This window comes from Carya illinoinensis, chromosome 13 (genome assembly GCF_018687715.1).
Source record: "Carya illinoinensis cultivar Pawnee chromosome 13, C.illinoinensisPawnee_v1, whole genome shotgun sequence".
Lineage (NCBI taxonomy): Eukaryota > Viridiplantae > Streptophyta > Magnoliopsida > Fagales > Juglandaceae > Carya > Carya illinoinensis.
The window spans coordinates 12,745,676-12,762,819 of record NC_056764.1 but is presented as its reverse complement, the minus strand read 5'-3'; the positions used below and the strand labels follow the sequence as shown (position 1 = coordinate 12,762,819).

The window sequence follows — 17,144 nt, the reverse complement described above, 5'->3', positions numbered from 1 at the left end:
ATTAGCCGGGCCAAGAATTATCTACAGAGATACATTTCTAAGGAAAAAAAAAAAAACAGAAAATATAAAAAAACAATCCGGACGTAAAGCTCGAGCTTTAAAGCAAATTTATAGTTTCTTGTAACGACTAACGACAAATGTGTACGCCCATGTTTTGTACTGAGTGTCACTCTCACTCTACTCACTCCCCGACCCCACTGTCCCAAATTAAACTACAGTAAAGAGAAAGCGCCTCGGAAACTGCAAACAAGTTTTAAGTAAAGACGAAGAAAGAAGATTAAGCACCAGGAAACAGATGCCACTGAACCTCTTACTCCCCCCCCACCCCCCACACCAATTGCTGATTCTGGGCTTCTTAGTGAACAGCTGAAAATCTCTTGCAAATTCCCCAGCTTCTCCAAAAGATTCGAGATTCGCAAGGTAACTCGATGCATAAATGCTGCTCCTTTTCCGTCTCTTTTTTTACCCTTTTCATGTTTTTAATTTCCTCAGACTCCACCGAAAGCAAAAACAACGGTTTCATGTGCATTGCGTCTTGTTGTCTAGTTTCTCAAGTTTTCTCGGCAAACGAAAGAGTTCATAGGCTTTTTCTATTTCTTTTTTTTGTTCTAATTTCTATTTTTACGGATTGTGAAGTTTCATCTTTTTAACTTTTTGTTTTCTCTCTCTGACTGCAATGATGTTTCTTTTGAAGTTCTTTTTGGACAAAATCTAATTTGATATAGAGAAAAGTTATTCTGCAGAAACTGATATAATGTAACTCTTTCTTCGAGCTTGAAGATAGCAGGCTTTTTTATCTTTTGCAGGCTTTAAAAGCAAATCGAATCTCGAGAAGGATGATTATTTAATTTAAATTTTTTATACATCTTTCATTTTTTCTTTTATCTGAAGATCCGAAAGGGCGTCTTTTAAGTTCTCGTTAATATTTTGTGGAGCATTACTTGCCATTGCGGAGATTTTATCTGATTTCCTTCCTTAAACCTTAGATCTGTTTGTCTCTGTTTCCAGGAAAATTCAGGTAAATTTTCCGGGAGAACTTATATTCATGTGTGCGTGTAAATATGTTCATTTTACTTGAAAAGTTGAACATCCATTTTCAACATGGATAATAAGTTCTCGAGAAGTTAATTCTATATTTTTCCTCCTTTTTATTTCTGGTTCCTTTAAAATTCATTTATATTTTCTAAAAGGAAAAAGATTCCGAGAAACTATTCATTGACGGTGTTTTCGGGACACAATCAGAGCGTAAGAGCAGTTTTGGAGAACTGGTTTTTGCCCAAAAAAATTCAAAACCCAAATTGCACAGTATTCTCATTTCATCGCGGCGAAACTGGAGGGGATGACAGCTTCCCCTTTCGAAATTAGTAAAATGCCCCACTATGGACTAAATTTAACTTTTGAATTTTTTCTGTCATGGGGAGATAAGGGTGATTTCCGTAATTTGCCCACTGTTTCTGTAGCCGTAGGGCCCCTTTGAAGAGAATAAATGAGTAGTGGGTTTTCAGTATGTTATACAGTAAACACCGGTTAGAGTGGGTGGAGGTGAAGGTGAAATCGACTCATTGATCTTTGACTTAACTTTCTCAAAATGCTTGATTCCCTCCCCCCTTTGGGATTTCTGTCTTCTTTTTGCTTTTATTTTTACTTTTTATTTATTTACAAGCAAATTTATGGTAAGCAAATCTTGTGTCTTTATGCCTTCTCATGGGATGATAAGGAGCACATGCCTTCTATCATGAACACATTAATTCTATCTTCTTCATTTCACATTGGATTCCCTTGTCTCAAATGTGATTTTTTTTTTTTTTTTTCTCTGAACTGTGCCAGGCCTTGTGGGTCAGGCAGCATTGAAGTAGCAAAATTCATACATCAACCCCATTTGCAACTTGTTCCCGGGAAGGCTGTTAAATCATGCAGACCCCAAAAGCAAGGTATGCCTCGAGTACTTGTTTTCTCTCTCTCTCTTGGAGGCTTCTTGGAATGTTGTTTTGTGGGATAAAAGGGTTTTATTCTTTTTGGTAGGTGAGGTTGGCTGGGTAATGCAGTTTAAATTCAAATATTATGCTTGATCTTTTTTCTGCCATTTGGGGTTATTTATTGTCTGTTTGAACAAAATGTACTAAAGAAGTACTGCAGAGGCCCAGAAGCGGTACCTAACTTTGCTGCTTTTGAATGGCGTATAGTTTAATTATTGCTACTGCCCGAGATCTGTGATCTTTTAGTGCTTTCTATACGCATGACTTTTTCTTGGGATCATCTTTCTTTCCTAGGAAACATAGGGGGTCTCCACCTAGCGCTGGGGAAAATAAGCCTTGTTATTATTTCCCTAGCCATGTTGGATTGCTTGCTTTTTGTTCAGTCTAATTCCGTATTATCTATACCCCTTGTGAGATTGGGGGCCTTTGGCGTTTAAAGCAAACTTGAGGCATAGTTGACTGCATTCCAGTTGATGTTAATTTAAATCATCGTTTCAGATAGCTAACTAAAACATTTAAAGTTTATGTACGAAGAAACATGTCACTAAATGCAATTTGTATTCAGTGAGGCACTGGAAATCATTTTAATTTTAGGAGTCTAAATGGCGGTGGCTGGGATACATTTTGCTTTGAGGCATTCCTCTAGAAGGTGCAAGTGGCAGACTTCTTAAAATGGACTATAAACTTCATCAAGTTTTAAGAATGTCTTAACAGTTAACAGGGTTGCCATGTGCATTGATCAGCCCCCCGCTCTTTGAAATCTCTCTCTCTCTCTCTCTCTCTCTCTCTCTCTCTCTCTCTCTCTCCCCCCTTTAAAGAGCAAAAATAACATTGTTAATCTAATATAATAAAGTTTTAGCATATGATATATATTGTCTCCCATCAACAAATTTTAGGAACTAAATCTCATGACGGTTGAAATTTAATGCCAAAATTAGTTTTTACTTCTAATCAGTGCCAATATTTGTTTTTTTTTTTTTAATTAATTCATAGATTAAAAGGATGTAACAGCTGTCTAGTTTATACTTTGCCTGTCTGAATTAGAGTACGGTCTAAATATATTGATGAAGTGGCACAATCTCTTTGAACCTAACCAGACTTTCATTCATTTTATGTCATGATTTAAATATTATTTTTAATGGGGACTTAAATGATGAGTTCCCAGTTGCTGAATCTGTAGGTTTTTTTTTTTGCTTTTGATTTTTTATACCAATTATTACCCATACCTGATTCCCGTGCAATTGCCTTGATTTTAGAAGTAGCTCCTCAGAGGTACCTCAAAAGGTTTCTCCTCGAGCTGTGCGCCAACTCAAGCCGGCTGCATTAGAGACTGACAGTGCATCTGCCTCAACTCAAACTAGTAAAGCATCCAAAGATAGAAGCCCAAAAGTTATTGAACGCAGGTCACCAAGAAGCCCGATGTCTGAGGTATTCTTAAAAAATATTTATGCCAACCTTGCTGTAGTTACAAAATTTAGAGAATTTTTTAATAATTTTGGAATCAATTATGAGGATTATGTAACAGCCTAAGCATTTAGGCTTACTTTATTTTACGAGAATCTCTCTCTCTCTCTCTCTCTCTCCCTCCCCCCCCGCGGCAGGGGGGCAATAGTATGTGGTTGGACGTTAGAATTCACAACCAATTATTTCAATGTCAAATTCTTGCTGAAAATATCTTGATGTCTCTAACAACTAGTGATATTAGGCTCTTTTCCCCAGTTTATGTAGATTTTCTGTCCAGGAGCTGTGGTAAGTTGGTTGTGCTTTCTTCATAGGGGTGTAATAAGTCCAATCTAGTTGGTCTTGGAGGAGAAGTTTGGGCAGGGGCAATTCTTTGGTCCACAAAAAGACTGGACCCGGACCGTTAAGGCCTTTGGGCTGGACTGGACCTCTTTGGTTTGGTCCAGTCAGTCTTATCGTGGTGTTTAGGTCCAGGCCATATTTTTGTCTTCTTTTTTCTTGTTCAAGTTTTTGAAAAAAAAATAATTAAAAATAAAAAAAATGAATTGAGCGAGTGATTTAGTCAAAGTTGCTAAAAAAGTATATACTTAACTACTTAAGTATTTTAATTAAGTGTAACAAATTAACAGTGCTAAAAGTATGTGTATTATACCTTTATCGGTCCTGTCCAGACTGACTAAACCGGTCAGTCCAGTCGGTTTTTTCGGTCCGGACTGAAATTCTTACACCCCTACTTCTAAAACTCTTTTGTACATGGTTATTGCTCTATGTTTGCAATATTCAAACATAGAGCAAAAACACAAAAAATGTTTTCAGCAATCTTATGATGTGAAAGGCTTTCTATCTGGAAAAGGATTGTTGCTGTGTCATAGATATCACTTATCAAAAAATAGATATCTTGCATTAAGTTTTTTTTTTTTTTTTTTTAATATCAAGTGTAACAATAATGAAGTTAGGAACTTGGTTTCTGAACTTAAGAAGATTGTAATTCCTTTTTCTAAAGTAGCATTTTCTTGTTGCGCGTGGATATAGGCATGTTATTAAACCTTGTAAAATCTTCTGAATTACTGCATTGTTTCGTTATCTTACGTGATTACTGCATGGTGTATTTCTCTCCATCATTATTTGTGTAATAGCGGTATTTATTTATCTAGTCTTCATCTACATATGTTTCTTCTGTGCCTTTTCTATTTTTCTCTTGATTTAGCATCACATTTTACTGTCTTAGAAATGGAACCGTGGATGTCGTATTGATAGTTTCTGCCTGTTTGCTACAAAGTTAGAGGTCGGAAGTACTTGAGGATTTCTAAAACTGTAATTTTCTTGCTCCAGAAGAAGCGCCCAAGCAGAATATCAGAATTGGAATCCCAGGTCTCTCAACTTCGGGAGGAACTGAAGAAGGCAAAAGACCAGCTGAGTTTGTCGGAATCATGGAAGCAGCAAGCACAGCAAGATTCTGAGGAGTCCAAGAAGCAACTATCAGCCTTGTCCTTAAAGCTTGAAGAGTCCGAGAAGCAGCTTCTGGAGCTGTCCAATTATGGGGAAGCTGGTGTGTTTAACCTCCAAGAGATCTCACAAGAAAATGATCAAGCAAGGCAATTTGAGCTTGAGGCTATCCAGAAGCAGAATTCAGTTGATTCAGCTGCCTTGGCTTCTGCCATGAATGAGATTCAGCAGCTTAAGTTCCAGCTTGAAATGGTAGCTAAATCTGAGGCCACACAAACCAAGCAGGTAGAATTAGCAAATGCAGAGATGCAGAGCTTGAAAGGAAACCTTGCAGAAACTCTGTGTCTTATGGAGAACATGAAAATCCAGCTACAGGATTGCAAAGAATCAGAAGCTCATGCCCAAGCAATGGTTGCTGAAACTCTGCTGCAACTGGAAACTGCTAGAAAAACTGTTGAGATGCTCAGGTCGGATAGCATGAAAGCCATTGAAGCTTACCACTCCATTGGCTCTGAGCTAGATCAGTCAAGGGCACGTGTGAACTTACTAGAGGGACTAGTCAGAAAACTTGAGGCAGACCTAAAAAATGCCAGTGTTGAGCTTTATCAAAATCCTTCAGGTGAAGATGACCTTCAGCTGGAACTCAAAAGAAACCACGAGATTGGGGAATCAATAGACAGTAAAGCAGGACTTCATTCTTTGAAGTCTGAGCTTGCACGGTTAAGATCTGCTCTAGAAAGTGCTGAGACCAAATACCATGAAGAACAAATTCGAAGCACAGTGCAGATACGAAGTGCTTACGAACTCATGGAGCAGATAAAATCTGGATCAAGTCTGAGAGAGGCTGAACTAGAGGCAGAGCTAAAAAACACAAAAGCAGATGTTGAAGAGTTGAAAGCAAATCTGATGGATAAGGAAACTGAATTACAGGGTATTTTGGAGGAGAATGAGGGGTTAAATTCAAAACTCGGAAAGATCCACTCATACCAGAAAGAATATGAACTGGAAAAGGAGCTGAAGAAATTAAATGAACATGTTGCAGACTTGAGGGCCAATTTGATGGATAAGGAAACAGAATTACAGGGTATAACGGAGGAAAATGGAATTCTGAAATTGGAAGTTAAGAAAAGGGAAATGAACGGGGCTAAAGTGAATGATGAGGTGGCTGCAGAAGTAGAGGCAGCGAAGACTGCACAGCGAGAGGCTCTTGTGAAGCTTGGGATTGTGATGGAGGAAGCAGATAAGAGCAACAGGAGGGCAGTGAGGGTGGCTGAGCAGCTTGAGGCCGCACAATCAGCAAATTCAGAAATGGAAGCGGAGCTGAGAAAGCTAAAGGTGCAGTCTGACCAGTGGAGGAAGGCTGCGGAAGCAGCTGCAGCCATGCTTTCGGCTGGGAATAATGGCAAGTTCATGGAGAGAACAGGGTCCTTGGACAGCAACTATAATCCAGTCGCAGGGAAGATTAGCTCGCCTTACTCGGAAGACACCGAGGATGATTTGCTGAAGAAGAAAAATGGTAACATGCTGAAGAAGATTGGAGTGCTGTGGAAGAAGCCACAGAAATAGGAAGACAATGACACAGGTTGTTTGTGTTATACCATGGTGCACTCCTATTATTTCCATAGTACATATTTATTTTTTATTCCCTAACTGCATGTTTGTTCTTTTTGACAGATTTTGGTTGGTCGGTACAACCAAATTGTCTTATTCTGAAGTAAATCCTTGCGCTCGCTCTCCCGAAGATTGTAGGTGTAATGGCAGTGATTTTCTCAGCCTTTTGAAGTCATGTTATGTTAACCCAGAACGTACATACTGTAGTAGCAAATATCTTGCTTTATGCAAAAAAATGAGTTGCCACGTTTTTAAATTCTGAAGGAGATTCGTATCAAGCTCCAGGACAATGATGGAATTAATGATTAGACATGGTTTTCACACGATATAATTCCCTGTATGAAGCTATTTTCTACGCTTTGGAGTCATTATACTATAAACTAAACATATATACTTGATATGCATTCAAAATATTAACGATAAGATTGGTAAGATTTTTAACTGGTTTAGTTGATATCTTACTCTTTTTAGGTGCAGTTTGGACAGTGAGATGAGATGAGGTTTAGATAGTGAGATGAGATGAGATGAAATAATTTTAAATGAAAGTTGAATAAAATATTATTAGAATATTAGTTTTTAATATATCTCATAGACTCTCCATTATTCAACTTTCAATCCCATATCCATCTTTAATCGGAATTTGCTTCTATGCACAAAATCTGCATTAGGAATTGTAATTGATTATACTCATTTAATTCTTTTTTATTAGCTTGATTTGTACAACTCATACAGCACGTAGTTTTGCTATACGTTAGCTTAAGTTTAGGAACAGTTTTTGGTTTGAAAAAGGAAAAAGTTAAACGTAGTAGTCCATTTCGTGCACCCCTTGTGCAGAAAATCTATGTGGATGCCCGACTTAAATGAAACGGTGCGCACAGATAAAGCTAAACGAAGACAAAAATCCATTCCTCCCAAACGTTCGAAAAGTTGCGTACCGAAAGGGCCTCGTCTTCTCTACGCTGTGCGAAATCGATTTGAGGTCCATCTTCTTCATAGCTCCTCTTCTCCTGTATAGCAGTTAACAAGAACTAATAACATTCCTATTGTGCTCATAATCCTCCAAACAGATCCCTTTTTTTTACTCTTCTCAATAATAATGGCACATATAATAATGACCAACGAAAATAATAGCCGAAAACAATTTTGTGGAGATGAAGCTGAATTTGGGTAATCGAATGAGGATATGTACCTTGAGTTCGACAGTGCGTGGGATTAATGGGCAAGCCTGGTATTGTGCAAGAAAGCAGCAGAGCAAGGAATGGAAGCAATGAAGGCAAAAATCCCCATCCCAATAACCAACAAAATCCCAGCAACCAATAAGTCTAATACAGGCTGCAAAATAAAACCTACCATCTTCCTTAATTTTTGTGTTTTCGGTTATTGATTTATGGGGTATGATTTAGATCTGGAAAGACTTTGGACAGGATATTTTGATGCAAGGATTCCAAATCCAAAGTACTCCGTGGAAAGGACAAGGATCAGTCACGGCTAATTTATAAGGCTAGAGAGCTGAAAGGGAACGAGATAATATGTTTTAGGGATTGAAAAGGCTTTCGTTTTTTAGCAAGAACGAAGCTGCACCATGTATCACAAATGATTCACCCTTCAAGATTTTGCAAAGGAAAAAGCTAACGATTTTTCAACTAACGACGGACGGCGAGGAGTGGCAGTGGGGGAAGCCAACGATTTTTCAATTGAGAACATGAGTGCAAAATCCAAATCCGAGGTCAATGACAGTGGCGAGATCACACGGAAATGGAGAAAGCTGAAGCTCTTCCTTTTTGGCAGGGCCTCATCAAAACAGATCTGGTATGCCTTCATGAGCAGTGGGGGAAAGCAACCCGGATGTTCTTGGGTTTGGCTTGCATCCTGTGACAAAAGACCAGGACATGTCCTGTTAAAGAATTAATGGCCATGACAAAAGACCAGGACACGTCCTGTTAAAGAATTAATGGCCATGATTCTTCGTTAGTAACCCAACTACTTAATAACTTTCATCTTTTACATTCCGAACACATTTCATCCCCTCTAAATATTTATTCATTTAACATGTTTATTCATTAAATATAATAGCTAGTATCAAATATATTTATATCTTTTAATTTTATAAGATTTATAATAAATAATATATTATATACCAGCACGTAATAAATAACCTAATAAATATAAATGTATTTTCATTGATATATTTAAACTTATTTTTGAGAAAATTTTGACAAAATATTTATATGAGTAATGCTAGGTATATTTTAGAGTGTATAAATTTCACATATATTTTTTTTAAAACGAGCTTTAAAATTAAAAATATAATTTTTTAAATAAATTTCAAATTTATCTCTTTTTTTTTCAAAGAAAATACAAGATTTACATGTTCTAAAATTAAAATCACAAATATCATTTTTAAAATTAAAAAAAAAATGAAATATGTTAGACACTTCATATGTGAAAGTTATTAAGGAACAATATAAAAGATTTTAATTTGACCGAAACCAGTATAAGTGAACACTAAGAAAAAAGAAAATAAGAAAAAATTTGGAGGGTTAGAATTTTTTATTGGTAGCCAATCATGATCATTAATTTTTTAACAAGAGATTTCCTGTTCTTTTTGCACCGAAGGCAAGCCAGACTCGATGTTCCCTTCACAACAGTGCACAATCCAGATGTTGTCTTCCTTTCAGCTTTTTTAATTTTTTGTTTTTATCTTTAATGACCCGCCATGTCAGCAGGAGTACACAAGGTGTGCGCAAAATAGACTCCCTGTAGCATAATTGAAAAAAAAAAATCTGTATATATATAAAGCAATGCTATATATAGTCGTGGAATTACAAACGTCGTACAATCGCTTTAAAAAAGAGTGAGGTCTACGATTAAAAAATTAGTTTTTTTTTATGTAGATTTCATATTAATTCATTTTTTTTAAAACGACTGCACGCCACTTGCATAATCATAATTATAAATATTATTTTTCATATATATATATATATATATATGTGTGTGTCTTCATCATCTAATAAAAGTGTGTAAATCATTTTCCTCAAATTCTATATAATTCTCTACATTTTAGACCACCAATACCCGATGACTCGATGAGTACATAATACTCTTATTTAAGAAAAAAAAAACAACATATTCAAGGCTACTTAATTTGTCTCAAGTCCTAATCTCATGAACAAGTGCTGCAGTACTATTATTGTCTTACACATTGGATAATTGACAAGGTCACATCGGACACCGATGGTGGTCCCAAACAACGATGGTACTCCTACTAATATTAATGTTTTTTTTTTTTTCACTTTAATTTACTGTGCAAGCCCTTTAAAAGGAGCTAGAAGGCTTCCCACTCTTGCCAGCATGAAAGTGGGAATTAATGCATTTATGAGGAGGTTCATAGCATGTGCCATGCCCCATACCTACCTCACCCATTTATTAGTTAGGAATTAGATTTTTTATAATTTGTTGGCCCCAACACTTCTTATAATTTATACAGATAAATTTAACATTATGGTCTTCGTGTCTCGATATCTCACATATTATAAGAAAAATAGATTTTTGTGATCAAAATTTAGTAATTAAAATTATTATTTCTTACAGTTTTTGTAGAAAATAATTCTTTTGATCACTAAATTTTAGTCATAAAAGCCCACTTCTCTTGTAGTGACATGAATACCTTTCATGATCCATCAAAAAATAGTGATAGGTTATGATTTCTTAATTTATTTTGAAATTGGATGCCGTGAGTTTGGAGTTATTTTATTTTCAAATCGATATGTAGAGCACATCATTTACATCACTTAAATTGTAAGATTTAATTTCTAAAATTTAAATTTTAAAATTTATTTTTTAAATTAAATTGTGTTATATAAACATTTTATTGTGTATACTCTACACACCAGCTTGATAATAGAATTTTTCTACGAGTTTAGATCTTATTCATGAAATACATCTACTTTCTTTCATTTGTGGTTCAAATTATTTAAACAAATTGCAAACTTAATTCACTAAGTTACTATATATTATATATGTAACTTAAATGTGAAGCTAGATACCATGAAATTGCTAACATTTTCTTAATGTGGAAACTGGTGAAATGTCCCTATAAGCTAGATTTAAAAAATATATAAGTGGAAGACACCATATTGTTTATAATATGGCAATGGAAGAGTTGGCGTATTTTTCAGGGCTTCTGATCTTAAGCGAAAAATTTGACAAAATTCTGTCATTTCCCATTTTTTTATAATATTAAAAAAATAAAAAATAAAAAGAAGAAGAAAAAATCCTGAGAAATCTTAACTGGAGAAATTGACAAACAATTATAAATACTCTTGATGTCCCAAGTTGGGACATGCGTTTGGACCTTCTTAACCCAATGGATAATGACATCATGACCTTTCATTAGTAAGCAACCACTTTCTCTCATCATGTCCTCCAAACATATACTAAATATTTATTAGATGTGACTCGATCAAGAGATCAGTTGAGATAAATGCAGTAAAGAAGTAGGGTGGCTGTTTATATAAATATATATATATATATATATATGTTTTTTAATATTTTTAAAAAATAAAAAAAATTATAATATTATTAGAAAATAATTACTTGATCATTAAGTAAAAAATTAATAAATAAATAAAATAAAAAATTCCAACGGTAGCTTCTAGCAGATACCCTCAACGGGAAGCATGGTATTTTTCAAAGAAGTTTTACTCAACACATTTGCACCTAATTAACATGTAATTTATTATTTTTATTATTCTATTTAAATATATATTAATAAGAGGAAACTCTAGAGATCATCAGATGAAAGATAAAATAATGTCTTGAATTGGCCAAATCCATTAGATTTAACAAAGCACGTTGGATTAGGGCAGTTGGGCAAGAAGCCAATACAAAACTACCATTTGGATGGCAATTGCCTGTGAAATTTTTTTAAAATTATGTTCACTGGTAATTGACCTCTGTCTGCCAAAAATATAAAAAATAAAAAAAAAAATAAAAAGGAATTGACCATTGTCCCTTGGAAATTTTCAGTGCCTGTCAGTGTATTAAATATTAATCTATAAATGCATTCCCAATACTTTTCAAACTGAGTACTGACCACACTCTCTCACGCGCAAATCCTAAGTTGGATATTGTCTGCAGGGGGGGAAAGAAAATCCATCCCGAATTTGGTGCCACATGCTTCACTGAAATTCTTATGCTTATATGGACGTAGAGATAAACCCAATTTCGTTTTAATATTCTATCGTTATGTTCGTAGAATCTACTTGAAAATAAGATGCAATCATGGCAGAATATCTTGAAAAAACCACTCATTTAAAACCCAAAGTCCTGCTTCAGATGTACCTTCCAAATCCTTCAGAGAGTTCAGAGTTCAGACTGCAGAAACCACATGAAACATCACTCTCTCTCTCTCTCTCTCTCTCGCTCTCTCTCTTTCTTAATGTAGAATGGTATTTTATCAAGGATCAACCTACGCAAAATTCTTGGCTTGGTTAACAAACAAATCTAAAATTTCATTAGTTTATCAACCAATAAAAGGAAACGAGAAAAAAAAAATTAAAACAAAAAATACAGACGAAAATAGCTAGAGATGATTCACAGTTCATGAGGTGAATCAAATCTCTCTTAACAAAACCCAAAAGGCTAAAAAACTAATATTTGAGTCTAATAAGAGAGGAAATTCTATGCCTTGTTTGTGGCTGCTTGCAAACTTTAGGAACTTCCAGTGTCTACAATAGAGGGCTGTTAATGAGACCATGCCAAGATGGAGTAGCTCCATTATTCCAGCTTTCTCTTCCGGAATCAAGATCAGCCATGCTTCCATTCCCATTGAGCTGCCAAGGGAAGCCCCACAAAACCCGATTCTCATTTTCTCTGCCATTACAAAATTCTTGCTTCATGGTTGTCACCGTCACAGCCGTTGTTGTTTCTGCATTGCTCATTTCTTCGTATGGCAGAGCCATTTCTCCATTAACCCCAACAACACCTCCAGTACCACCATTGTCAGCCTCTCCCATGTTCACATTATCACTATACCCATAATAGAAATTAGGGAAAATGTTCTGGCTATCAAGAAAGCCATTCCTAAGAGAGCCAAGAAAACCAGGAGGAGTCGTGTTTGCAGAGCCATTCATTCCTGCAGGGTTTCCTAGTAAATCAAAATGGGTGGCGGCAGCATTTCCCATTTGGAAATCATGGTCATCGAAACCCAACTGCCCACATGACTGTTTTTGGAGCCTAGCAAATGCAAGACTGAGATCATTGGGAGAGTCATAAGATAGGGATGGGAGGCTTCCCAATGGGTTGGTGTTGGGTGTGAGTGGTTGATCTTGGCTCCTCTTTGATGATGAAGATGATGACCTTTTGTTCTTCCTGCAGCCTCCTCCAACTGGGACATTCCTCAAAGTTCCTCCTTTGGTCCAGTATCTTCTGCATGACTTGCAGAAGTATCTTGGCTGAGAGAGGCTGTAGTTGTTGTAGTAACAGAACTTGGTGTTGGTGGAGTCACATCTTGGACATTTTAGAGCTTGCTCTGGTTGAGGCCTTGGTTTCCTCTGATCAGGCTGTGCTTTTAAGCATACCATCATGTTTTCCAGCATATGGGCAGGCATTTCCTGAATTATACCAATAAAAAAGATAAATTAAGAAACATCTCTAACAAGAATCATTAACTTGAAGCTTATAAAGTCTAGGGTTGATTCTATTCAGGCCGTACACATTAAAAAAAAAAAGTATACATCGTGGGTACTGACATGATGCTATAATACTCTTTTGTAGTAATCATCAGATAGTGATACACACATCGATATATACATAAAATATGAAGATTCAATAATCAATGTATAGTTAGGTCCTCAAGGAGCGCTTACGGTTGCTTTACTTTCTGCATATTTTCTCTGGGTCTGCGTGTGGGAAATCGGTTATAAATCCAATTTACAACTCTAATACTTACTGCAGTGCACATATCAGTCTTGGTGAATAACAAAATTTTGAATTTTCTTTACCACTTTAATTGCCAGGAAAAATTCATTTTCAATTTCCATTTGACTGCCTAGAAAACGAAGCAAATAAAGTGAAATGAAAATTGAGTCAAAGAGGTAAGAGTCTGAAAAGGTTCAAGTTATCGTTTCCCACTGACAAAAAGATCATGTACAAGAAGGTAGAGAACTTGATTATTATATATGTACAGTTTCATTGAAAATCTAAACCCAAAACAACCCAAATTTCCAGCCTTCCGAGGAAAAAAGAAATTAAAGGACCAAATCAAAGCCAAAATTCTTTCTTGTTCAAATCAGGTGTGAACAAATAGTTTATTTATTTGAAACTCAGAGGCGAACCATTGAAAGGCCATATAATTAAGCCAGCTACAACACAAGCTGTATCCTTTGCAGGAAAACCCCAACAGAACGAACAGAAAACAAGGATTAAAAATCAATGACATTTATCTTCTCCAATTACCTTTTAGTGACACCAAAGCAGCTTATTACAACTCCATCATAACTAAAGATTACATCTTTGCAAATAAGACCCAGAACACCAAATCCCTTACTAAATTAAAAGAGAACCATAAAAGGGAAAGAGAGAGAGAATAAAGTACAAGTAGAGAAAGAAAGAGCAAGCCGTTTCATGATTACAAACAAGCTTCCCGTCCTACCTGGTGTTGTTCACTTGAAGGATCCATCCCATGCAAATAATTTAACACCACTCCTACACTCAAAAGAAATCTTTGTATGTCTGTGTTTGTGTGGATGTCTGTGAGAGAGAAAGAAAGAGAGGGGACCTGAGAAAGGAGTACTTTAAAGAAGAGAGAATGAGCGAGGGATTAGGCAGTCATGCAAAGTGAGGAAATAGAGCCACCTCTCTCTGGATATATAAAGCAATCCCCATGAGAGAGAGGAAGAGTTTTAGAGAGATATAAAGTGCTAGAGACGGGGAGAGGGAGAGGGAGAGAGTAATGATGGGGATTCCCGTACGGGATGATCGATGAAGTTGGCTTAGCCTTGCACGCAGAGAAAGCATTTAAGAAAATTCGAGTCCTCTCTCTCTCTCTCTTCTCAAATGATCTGTTCTGCAACGGTTTCATATGAGAGACCAGAGAGAAACCCCACACAGCCTTTGTCTTCGTGGGTCCCTTTCTCGCGTGGATGCAACTATTTTATGGACCCCACACCCTGTCCCTTAGCAGCATCAGGTCCCCACACACCCTCACCACCACCACCACTCCAATTCGTTGCCAAAACCATCCCGACCCCCCCTCTCTCCCCACTCCCCACAAAGCCACCAACACAAACCTCGTGTTCCAAAACCACATTTAATATTAAAACACAAAGATTTTGCCTATGTCTAGGTGATTTGGTCCGAACCTATATCCTGGTTTTAGTTTTTTGTTTTGGACTGTTGTGGGTATGGGGGCGCCCCACATTCTAACTTCTAAAAAAAATGTTGATTGACTCGATATATCTATCTATCTAGGGTGTTGTTCTTTGCTGTATAAGTTGCTGTTGTTGTTTGGTGAAGGTTGTGGTGATGTGGACTTTGGGTAATGATGGCTGTGACAGACAAAGGGGACATTGGTGGCAGTGACAGCAGGATCTTTGATCTTCTTCTTCTTATTCTTCTTCTTCAATCTTCATTCAGCATGATCTTATTTCATATGTTTCACATACAGATACTGTTCATCATGTGCTATCTCCATCCATATATATGGCCCACCATCGAATTTTGCTTTGCTTTCTTTTTGCTTTGGAGTGGTCCAAAATTGTGAGAACTCTATCTGTGTATATATGGTCTTGGTCACCTTCTAAAGTCTATAATCATAGACCATGGTTTAGGTATCCTAGCTCGTTCCCATATTATTAATTGGACTGATATATAATGAAAGAGAAATGTTAGATTTTGACATTCTCAATCATAAATAAAGTAGTAAGAATCCAACTTTGAAAAAAATGATTTTAGTAAGATCATACTATAATATTTACCTATATTATTTTCTTCAAATAGTTTGGAATATGTAATTAATACGAGCAGTTAAAAACATCTATTCCAGGACATGGAAGGAGTACTGAAAGTATATACCTTACATACATACATATATATATGTGTGTGTGTGTGTGTTACTCGATGGTGGGTGTATATCCTGTCTTTAAAACGTACGATCTGATGATCATGTTGTACCAAATTAAAGAATTCTCATCTCAGTACTGTTGTTACTTGTTCGATCTAGGGCATGTTCTCCATGTGTTGCCTGCCTAAAGGTACAATCTCATAGAATATAAACATATTTATATATATATATATATGGGTTATATATGTTGGAAAAAGAGAGTTAACCAAGAGCTTAAAGGAGACATGCATGACTCTGAACATATACATGTTGGTTTTATGCATGGGCCACCCCAACAAAAGAAAAAGAATTTTCAAATGATGATTGTAATTTTGATCGTCTAATTTACTCATCAGTTCATCACATTGGACCACCATACCAAGCATGTTCAAATTACAAATATTCTACATGAATATAATGGCTTGCAACTATACCAAGGATAATTGAACATCAAACGTGCATGGATTCAAATAAATGCGATCCTACCTCGATCCCAAAAGATTTTTTTTTTTTTTTTTCCTTCAGCAAGAATTTTAGTTGATGCTAGCTAATTAGTCAGCTTCCTTCTTTTTCTGTCTCTTTTTCTGGGAAAATACTCTCTTTCTCTCAGTACTGATGATCTTTATATGTTACTAAAGGCAGATACATTTAAAGATGACAAACACGTACCTCTTTAAAAATCTTCATGATCAATTTTCATTTCTCAAAATCATTTCGGAATCACTATTACAATACTACAATCCCGAGAATTCACCAACATTGATCATTATTTTATACATCTTGATCAAGAAAAAGAATTCATGAGGGCGAGTTGTACTGATTGTGCTTTTGGATTTGGACAACATGGGTACGTGCCTTTTTTTTTTTCTTTAATCGGTACAAACAAAATTAAGGCATGCATGCATGCAACATGCATGTTTGATTGGATGAATTCCATTATATATAAGAAAATGAAAAATAATCTTCAACTTGCTGTCTTTTATATATGAGAAATGATATTTACAGTCGCGATTGTGCAAGCGGCGTGCAGTCGCTTTGAAAAAAATGAATTAATATGGGATCTACGTAAAAAAAAACTAACTTTTTAATCGTGAATCTTACTCTTTTTCAAAGTAATTACGCAGTATTTATAATTCTATAATTATATGTAACATTGCTCTTTATATATATATATATATGATCTCCATTTTCAGGATAGCATGATCATTAATCATTCATAGTTACTTATCACATAGCAGTTGAAAACAGCTTTCCTCTTCCATCATTCGAAGTCTATCCAGTTACTTTAATTAAAATCAGTACATGAGTAGGTAACCTTAATAACTTATTTAAAAATAAATAAATAAAAGATTGAAACCCATCATTGCCTTCAATTGTTCCCATAAATAAAATAAAATAAGAACATGTAATTAATTATATATGCACTCATACATACATATGATGTCATTGATGATGATCAGCCAATCAATCAAATTAAAGAGATCATAGACGGGAAATACGTACGTACGTACCTAAATATGCAGTACCTTTACTTTTTTTTTTTTTTC

General features: G+C 35.8%; 2 protein-coding genes across 6 annotated transcripts; one reads left to right on the top strand and one right to left on the bottom strand.

Annotated features, from left to right (window-relative positions):
• Nucleotides 1-251: 251 nt before the first annotated feature.
• On the top strand, nucleotides 252-6,820 carry LOC122292030 (interactor of constitutive active ROPs 3). Of its 5 annotated transcripts, none has more exons than XM_043100192.1 (5): nucleotides 252-420; nucleotides 1,828-1,931; nucleotides 3,233-3,404; nucleotides 4,770-6,465; nucleotides 6,558-6,820. In XM_043100192.1, exons 2-4 carry the CDS (start codon nucleotides 1,912-1,914, stop codon nucleotides 6,447-6,449), a joined length of 1,872 nt encoding a protein of 623 aa, XP_042956126.1. In that variant the 5' UTR covers nucleotides 252-420; nucleotides 1,828-1,911; the 3' UTR covers nucleotides 6,450-6,465; nucleotides 6,558-6,820. The 5 variants fall into 5 exon arrangements, with proteins under 5 accessions (XP_042956126.1, XP_042956127.1, XP_042956128.1 ...); XM_043100193.1 differs by having other exon boundaries at nucleotides 4,770-6,468; XM_043100194.1 differs by lacking the exon at nucleotides 252-420 and adding an exon at nucleotides 868-1,018.
• Nucleotides 6,821-11,986: 5,166 nt separating this feature from the next.
• LOC122292812 (dof zinc finger protein DOF2.1-like) lies at nucleotides 11,987-14,570 on the bottom strand. Its single transcript, XM_043101334.1, has 2 exons — nucleotides 14,149-14,570; nucleotides 11,987-13,108 (listed from the first exon to the last, which is right to left on the bottom strand). Exons 1-2 carry the CDS (start codon nucleotides 14,173-14,175, stop codon nucleotides 12,224-12,226), a joined length of 912 nt encoding a protein of 303 aa, XP_042957268.1. The 5' UTR covers nucleotides 14,176-14,570; the 3' UTR covers nucleotides 11,987-12,223.
• Nucleotides 14,571-17,144: the final 2,574 nt, after the last annotated feature.